Source organism: Epinephelus moara, chromosome 9 (genome assembly GCF_006386435.1).
Source record: "Epinephelus moara isolate mb chromosome 9, YSFRI_EMoa_1.0, whole genome shotgun sequence".
In the NCBI taxonomy this organism is placed as follows: domain Eukaryota; kingdom Metazoa; phylum Chordata; class Actinopteri; order Perciformes; family Serranidae; genus Epinephelus; species Epinephelus moara.
In genome coordinates this window covers 38,535,342-38,544,251 of record NC_065514.1, presented here as the reverse complement: position 1 = coordinate 38,544,251, position 8,910 = coordinate 38,535,342, and the positions used below count along the sequence as shown (strand labels likewise).

The window sequence follows — 8,910 nt, the reverse complement described above, 5'->3', positions numbered from 1 at the left end:
CGGTGGAAGCTATGAACGAGAGGAGAAGACGTCTCGAAGAGGACCTCGACAGGGCTGAAAGGGCCAGATGAGCTGGCTCATGAAACCTTTCATGGATAATGGCCGCCTAACTGAAGAGCAGACCAACTACAACGTCAAGCTCACCAGAGCTAGGGTGGTGGTAGAGAATGCGTTTGGGCGACTGAAGGTAAGATGGCGATGTCTGCTCAAAAGAAATGACTGCAGCTTAGACACAGTCAAGTCTATGGTTGTCACATGCTGTGTCCTACATAATCTGTGTGAGAGCCATGGGGAGGACTTTAGGGAGGAATGGGCTGATCCTATTCACTTCAACCAGCCTGATGCACCGCTGCTAGATGGGGTAGATACAGGTGTGGCAGCACATGCTGCTCTAATGCATCACCTTAATAACCTTTGAACAATGTAAATAACTATATACAGTACAAAGTATTTGAGCTTGTTTGCCTTTTGTTATGTTCATGTTCTACTGATTTTGTTTTGTTGTTGTTTTGAATATTAAACTGTTGGTGTGCACCTCAAATGTCTCTTTCTCTGAAATTTGATGACTTTAGTCCAAATTTTTAGCTGTTCTGGGTCAAATTTAATCTATTGACATGTGTTTTAGTGAAATGAATAGTTAATAGTTTTGATAAGATAGTAGTTATGAGGGTTTCTTTTTATGATGTAGCAGTGAAGACTGATGGCTCTAATGGTTATACAATAAACCCCACATTTCCTTAGAGTTCTTGTCATTTTCACTTTCAATAAAATATATTTAACCACCAAAAAGAGATGCAGAAATGACTTAAATAGACACAAAACTACCAAAAAGAGACATAAAAATGACTAAAAAGAGACTCAAATTGACTAAAGAAACCCAAAAACGATCAGAAAAAGATGCAAAAATGACTAAAGAGACTCAAAACTACTAATAAAATACATGTAAATCATTATTGCTATGTTATATTTTCATATCTTGGGTAAAATAGGACATGATATTGTGTGATAGTAGCTGTTTTTTCTCCAAAAATGAGTGGTGTAAAAGCTAAAAAATACACTCTCTCTGCTCTCTGAAACATTAATCAAGGTTTAATCACACATTTATTGATCAGTCAGATCCACTATTGATGCTTTCTAAATATATCTGTGCTTCAACATTTGGTATAGACACTTTTTATGAGGGGAGGGTGTAGAATATGAACAGTATGTAAAGGGTTAAAGCAACAACAGAGAGTTTGTCTTTGCAGTAATTGTTCCTGTAATGGTTTAATTGCAAATAGAAACACAGCAATAGAAAAATGCAAGAAAACAATGTTAACTATATACAGTGCAAACCACAATCCAAATAACTATATAAAGTGCAAAAAAAACCCTGAATGTAAATAACTATTTACAAAACACCTGAGTGTAAATAACAGTGCAAAAAATCTGAATGTAAATAACTATTTACAGTACAAAACACCTGAGTGTAAATAACAGTGCAAAAAACTATACTATTAGTTATACTATAAACTATATACAAAAACTTGATAAATTTAGTCCAGTGGAGGGGGCTCAGGCTGGGACTGGGGCTTAAAGATCATCCCAAACATGGCCAAAAGTCCTTGCTGGAATGCAAGCATCTGCTGCCTGGGTTCCTCTGCCTCCTGTCTTCTCAGCATCTGCTCCCTCTCTCGTGCAGCAGCCGCCCGTTCCTCGTGCTCTGCGAGCGTCTTGAATAGTAGTTCACGCTCCTCCCTGGCCTCCCTCCTGCTTTCCTCCTCCAGCTCCCTCAAGACATCGATGTCGATCTCCCTCTCCCTCTTTTCTGTAGAGAAATAGAATAGAAAACATAATTAGATAGGTGCCACCTTCATCAAAACACAGCAGTTTGTATTTAAGCTTATCTGAGCATGTCCAGCCTGTGATGTCAGTGTATTACGTTAGGTCATCCTGTGTTAAATGACGTGTAACTTTATATGATTTACTCACTGAATCGTCTGGACCCTTCAGAGTGGCGAGGGGTACTGCAGGAAGGGGGCTCCATAAAAGTCACCAGTGTGGTCTCCAAGTGTTGCTCTAAAACACAAAAACATGGACATACATGAGAAACTTTGCATTGCAGTACTAACATGCAACAAGCGTGTTGCACCCACAGGTTAAGTACTAGGCTAAGTGCTAGCCATCTAACAATAGACTATTACCTGCTAACGTTAGCGTCCCTAGCAACACGACCAACACTACCAAGTGGGGTGAGGAAAACCAGCCAATAACGCCAATATTTAACACTTTGATCAGATACATTACAGCAACATTTATCATTCAATAACACAATGTTCACCCCGAAAAGTTCTATGCCATCTAACTAACTTGTAAAGGGTAGCAGACGAGTCTCAAAACCGAAGTTACTCATCTCCAGACTAGCTTGTTACATTATCCAAACTGTTAAAGTAAGTGTAGTTAAGCAAATATTACCTGCAGAAAAACCTCGTCGGGACAAGCCGTCGACACGACACTGATATCCTCCAGAGCTAAAGTTGAGAACTGGTTTGTTGTCGTCGACGGCGGCGGCGGTGGAGCTGAGTCCTTTGCTCCTGGGTCACCGGTGTAAGCTGGCCGATGTCCAAGTATGGCATCTAACTGGGCGTACCATTTATTGACTTTCCTGTTGGCACCACTTCTATTGTTGTGGTCCTTCAGCTTTTTGTAATCCTGTCATCAATTTCAATTTCCTAAGTTTTTCACGGCACTGTTTTGCTGTGTGGTAAATGCCCAAGGAATCTAAATGCGCTGATATCTCTTGATAAATCTTCTCGTTTCGCCGAGATGACTCAAACCCCCGCTGTATCTCGTCGTTGCCATAAAATGCCAGCAATGCCTGGACCTCTTCGTTGGTCCATTTGTTGTACGATTTGTCTTCCATTTCTTGCTTTTCTTCTTACGACTCCTTTTAAAAATGCAACTCCTCGTCTGCTGAGTTTTAAAAATGCCGGCTATTTTGTCACTTTCTGTTGACGTCACATCCCGCCTTGAGTATATCCAGCACCAAGTAAACCCCAAGCCCCACCCAGGAGTTTTTCGGGGCCATTCTGAGTACCTACTCCGAGGCAGGGACTTGTTTAGCCCCTGTGAAAGTTCCGGAACTCTGTCCTTTGGGGGTGGTTCCTGCAGTGGAGACACGCACCAACGGCCCCGGCCCCGTAAAATTACCCCGAAGTTCATGCGGTGGGAACGGGCCTATAGAATGAAGGTTATGATATTGTCACCCTAGTTATTGTAGCATTGGTGCAGCCCTCTATTAACGGGCCCTGTTACTCCTAAACTGCTGGCTAGAGAGGGTGTAGGATGTCTGACAGCGTCACATCCATCTTTAATACTGTGGGCTCGGCATGTATTCAGTAAGCACATCCTATATGGCTGGCTATGATCATGCAAATTTTAGTGTGCATGCATGTGATTGAAGAAGAGTATTACCCATAATGTCCAGTACAGGGATCCATTGCATTACAATATCACAACTTTCTGCCACCAAAAGTGGGCATTTTAAGCCCAAAGATAACATTTTCCTAACCATAACCAAGTGGTTTTTGTGCCTAAACCTAACCAAAGGTTAACCACAGCACTGTTGAGATTGAAGAAAGGTAAAGTGTTAATGTATCCACCACGTAATAGCATACAAATATAATGTATCTGTGGTTTGTAGAAATGTACAATACCAACATTTATTCTAGCAACCCGGTTTCACTCCGAAGTTGAAAACCGGCGCTTGATCAGTAACTTCCGCCGTCAGACATGGACAAAAAAGCCGTCCTTTCACATCGACATGATATGCAGCTGGTTGCCGTTATTGTTAAACAGCACCCAGCAGTGTCAGGGGAAAATGTGGCGGAACAACAACGAAAGTCGAAGGAGGCAGAAGAATCCGTGTATCATTCGTTCATTCGTTTTTCAAAATAAAACCAAATATGAAAAAAACAAAATAATAACTTGTTTATTCAATATGTGTTTCCAGAACCAAAATGAAAAAACGATTAACGACTCGTTTTCCGATTTCCGATTTTCTGTTTAAATGGAAAATGGAAAAAAAACAGATAACGGGCCGGATACGGACCTTTCATACACTTTCAATATTTTCATCTCTCTGGAAGCCAAGTTTTTTCTTTTGCAAGCACTGGTTTCTTGTTGGACCGGTCAGAGTGACAACTACATCCGGTTCATGGAAGCTAACGCTTTGGCTAACAACCGCTGCGTGTGGAGGCTGCAAATTTGAAGAAATTGTTCAATATGAGGTAAGTTGTGCTAAGGTAACAATACGTGCCAGCTTACTGTTTGCTTCTACAGCTGACATATTGGAATGTGGCGAGTAATTTTTACGTTATTTGAAGATTTATGTTTGCCGCAACTCGCGAATTCGCCACATGCGGCCATAATGGCAGCAGAGAAATAATGCTGTATTTAGCTGGATTTCAGCACTCACATGCATTTTCTTTGGGAAATGCCAATCTAGTTAATTTCTATAAACATTATAAAAGTACCATGCTGGGATATAAATCAGAATCAGAAATATTTTATTGATCCCCGAGGGGAAATTATTTGCATTACAGGTGCTCTATGCAAGAGTGGAAAAATAAGTGAAAATATAAGAAATTTAACAAGAGTATTTACAAATATATAGTTCAAATAAACAGGATTATTAACAAAAAATAAAGTAAAAAAAAAAAAATGACACCACCATCAGAGAGTCACACTCCGTTCCCACAGCGTCACTGGCCTTGTGGATCAGTTTGTTGAGTCTGTTAGTGTCCGCCACCCTCAGCCTGCTGCCCCAGCACACAACAGCATAGTGGATAGCACTGGCCACCACAGACTCATAGAAAATCCTGAGCATACTGCGGCAGATGTTGAAGGACCTCAGTCGCCTCAGAAAATAGAGACGGCTCTGGCCCTTCCTGTAGAGAGCATCAGTGTTCTTAGCCCAGTCCAATTTATTGTCCATGTGTGCCCCCAGGTACTTATAGCTCTCCACAATGTCCACACTGACCCCCTGGATGGAAACAGGGGTCACCGGTGTCTTGGTCCTCCTCAGATCCACAGCCAGTTCCTTTGTTTTTGCCACGTTGAGCTGCAGATGGTTCTGCTCACACCATGTGACAAAGTTATCCAAAACAGCCCTGTACTCATCCTCATCACCCTTGGTTATACATCCAACTATAGCAGAGTCATCAGAAAACTTCTGAAGATGGCAGGTCTCAGTGCAATAGCTGAAGTCCGTGGTGTAGAGGGTGAAGAGGAAGGGAGAGAGGACAGTCCCCTGCAGGGCCCTGGTATTGCTGACCACTCTATCTGACACACAGCGTCGCAAGCGCACATACTGTGGTCTGCCAGTCAAGTAGTCTACAATCCAGGACACCAGGGGGGCATCCACCTGCATTGCTGTCACCCAGTAGAGCTGGACGGATGGTGTTGAACGCACTAGAGAAGTCAAAAAACATGACCCTCACAGTGCTCGCCGGCTTGTCCATGTGGGCGTAGACGCGGTTGAGCAGGTAGATGATGGCATCCTCAACTCCAAGTCGGGGCTGATAGGCAAACTGGAGGGGGTCCAAAAGTGGCTTGACCATGGGCCGGAGTTGCTCCAGGGTCTTCATGATGTGGGAGGTCAATACCACGGGTCTGTAGTCCTTGGAGCCACTGGGACGCGACATCTGTGGCACAGGAACGAGGCAGGATGTCTTCCACAGCATGGGGACCCTCTGGAGACTCAGGCTCATGTTGAAGACATGCTGAAGTACTCCACATAGCTGGGGGGCACAGGCTTTGAGCACCCTGGGGCTGACACCATCAGGGCCTGCAGCCTTATTTGAGTGGAGTCTCATCAGCTGTCTTCTCACATGGTCAGCAGTGAAGCACATTGTGGAGGTGACGACACGTGGGGGAGGGGTGTAGTCCTCATGATGGAGAGTGCAGTCAGGGGCCGTTTATACGACAACAACGGAAAAGTCTGTCCTTTGCGTTTTAAAAAACTTCTGCGTTTATATGACGACGTTATTGAAACGATCCCCGTCGACACAGAGCCGCAAAATCCACTGGAAACACTGTAGTATGGACGCCAGGCCAATGGGTGGCAGTGTAAATTTGCAAAGCAACACCACGGCATGATGCCATGCGCCTGCGCTGATGCGCCTTCCTCTACAACGCGGTGATTACAAACCAAAACAAAGAAGACACAATGGGGAAAGCATGTACAGATAACTTTGTCTGGATGGACGACGAGGTGGAGTTGCTACAGTAACAGATCTACAATTCACTTCAAATCAACAGGGTGAGCAGCACAAACAGAGCTCGGCATTGTTGTTGTGACGGTCAGCATGCCTAGTGACTGGAACCGTAATGTGCATGTGCGAAAAGTCCGTTTTCAGAGGAACTGCATATTGCATGTTTACATGACAACGGAAATGCTGCCGTTTCCAAATTGTTGCGTTTTCAGGCACCCAAAACGCTGTTATCGTGTAAACGATCGGCCTAAATGCAACTAAAGTTTACCGTTTTCAGTTGAAATTGTTGTCGTATAAACGGCCCCTCAGTCTGGCCACGGGGGGAGGAGGTGTGAGGAGGGCTCACGCAGGAGGCTGTTGGGGTGTGAGAGGGAGGAGTGGGGGAGGAGGGTGGAGTGGGTGATGGTTGTCCAAGACAGACAGCAGAAGAGTCAGTGGGGGGATGGGCAGGGCCAGCAGTGTCAAATCTGTTAAAAAACAGATTCAGTTCGTTGGCCCTGTCCATGCTGCCTTCAACTCCTCTGTTGTTGTTGGTCCTGAAGCCAGTGATGGTCCTCATTCCACTCCAGACCTCTCTCATATTGTTCTGCTGGAGTTTCCACTCCAGCTTCCTCCTGTACCTCTCCTTAGCCTCCCTGATCTTCATAAATGCAATTTTTGTACTTACTACAACACAGAACAAAATGAATGCATCAGTGTTCTATGGGAAGCGACCAGGTGGACTTCAAACCAGGGTTCCACCAGTCAAAAGTGACAACAGCTGTCTTGACAGTGGGGATAATGATGAAGACTACACTCCTACAACACGTCGGCACTATCCACTAAGTTACCGACACCCCTATTGCTGCCGGTTTCATCACCTGGTTAGGAGTGTAGTCTGTATGCAGCATGCACAGACCCCATGCACAGAGGTGCCGCCTCGCCGCAGCAGCCGTGGGCTCAATCCCAGCCTGCGGCCTGTGTCATTCCCCCATTCTCTATTTCCCCACTTCATGCTGTCCTAAAGCAACAGGCCAAATAGATAATCTTATTAAAAAAAAACAGCAGTAATAATGCTATAATTTCGTGTAGAGTTTCAGCTTTTTGCCGTTTACACATGGCCATATGTTTGTGAATGTAACCATGTGTACAAGATGTGTATATAATGTAGATAAAAATGTCTGCACTGTTATATAGTGATTTCTTTTTTCTACACCAGGTGATGAAAGCAGCAGTAGTACTGACAACAGGAGCAGCAGTGTTGAAGACTCTGATGGAAATCACGATGCTCTTCCTAGCACCAGTGTTCTAAGTAAAAAGCTTGAGCTCTGTTTCACATTGGATTATGATAGTTGGTGTTATAGTCAGGACATTGAAAAGAAAATTGTGTGGCATCAATAAAATCTACATACCTGCAACGGGAAAATGTGTTTTAATATGTTTTTTTCATTTATTCCTGTTGTTGCTAATTTGTATCATACCTAAATGTATATCTATTCTATGTGCTAAAGAGAAATTAATATTACATATATATATATATATATATATATATGTATATTAGGGATGTCCCGATCTACCGGCCGCCATTATTAGCAAAAAACGTGCATTGGCATCGGATCGGACTGCATGGAAAAATGCCGATCCCAGAACTCCGATCCAGTTTTTCACGGAATCTGATCCAGGTTTTCCGGCCAGCCCAGCGCTCCGCAATTCAAGCAGTCCATTCCAGTGATCCGCTCCAGCTCTTACTATCAATCCACCAGGCCAGCATGCAGATGGCAGACACACACAAAGGGTAGGAGGAGTAGCGGTCAATTTAGTTAACTATTTGTTTTCTGCTCTGGTTTTTTTGAGAGTGATATTTTTATTTGGTTTACACTCTTACTGTTTAAGTAAAGAGCACTAATGGCATTGTTTTGGGCACAATTTGTGAAAGTGGAGCCATGGATGGACTATTGCTTGTTTAAACAGTTGTACAATATTGTGTGTCGTTTTTTGTCCCCTCTGTTGATCCCAGGAAACAGCAGCACCAGGCTGGCACTGACACTACTAAAATAACTGAAAAGGAAAGGCTGCATTGTTTGTTAAATGTCAACAACGTCTTGTGGTGTTAATCTATTTTTTATTTATTAGGGGGCCAAAGCACAAGTGTGTGGAGTCTTGCTGCTATTTTAATTTCAATGTTAGACATTTTAAAGATTTCTTGTGTTGATTTATTTTCTATTTATTAAGGGGCCAAAGCAGCCAAACCAAACCAGCTATATTTTTTATTTAATGTTAATGTTCAAGTTTAAAGTTTGTTTATTTAACCCTGTTAACAATAAACGGGTCAGTTTCTCATACCAACTGTTATGGATCATTTTAACTAACCCGATAAAGTAGTTGTTCTTGTTAGAGTAATATCGCTTGATGAAACCTTTTCTAACATGACTGACAACAAAATAAGTGAATATGTATAATACGTGCTTGGATCGGATCGGTATCGGCCAAAACTCAAGGCTGTAATATCAGTATCGGATCGGAAGTGAAAAAGCTGGATCAGGACATCCCTAATATATATATATACAGTGGTGTGAAAAAGTGTTTGCCCCCTTCCTGATTTCTTACTTTTTTGCATGTTTTCCACACTTAAATGTTTCAGATCATCAAACAAATTTAAACATTAGTCAAAGATAAC

At 42.9% G+C, this 8,910-nt stretch overlaps 1 protein-coding gene across 1 annotated transcript in view; it reads right to left on the bottom strand.

The window, feature by feature from the left end:
• LOC126395343 (ras-specific guanine nucleotide-releasing factor RalGPS1-like) overlaps window positions 1–8,910 on the bottom strand; it is a 304,495-nt gene that overhangs the window by 264,152 nt on the left and 31,433 nt on the right. The window contains exon 7 of the mRNA XM_050052749.1: window positions 256–320. Coding sequence (XP_049908706.1) covers window positions 256–320 — 65 coding nt within the window. The remainder of the gene's footprint in view (window positions 1–255; window positions 321–8,910) is intronic.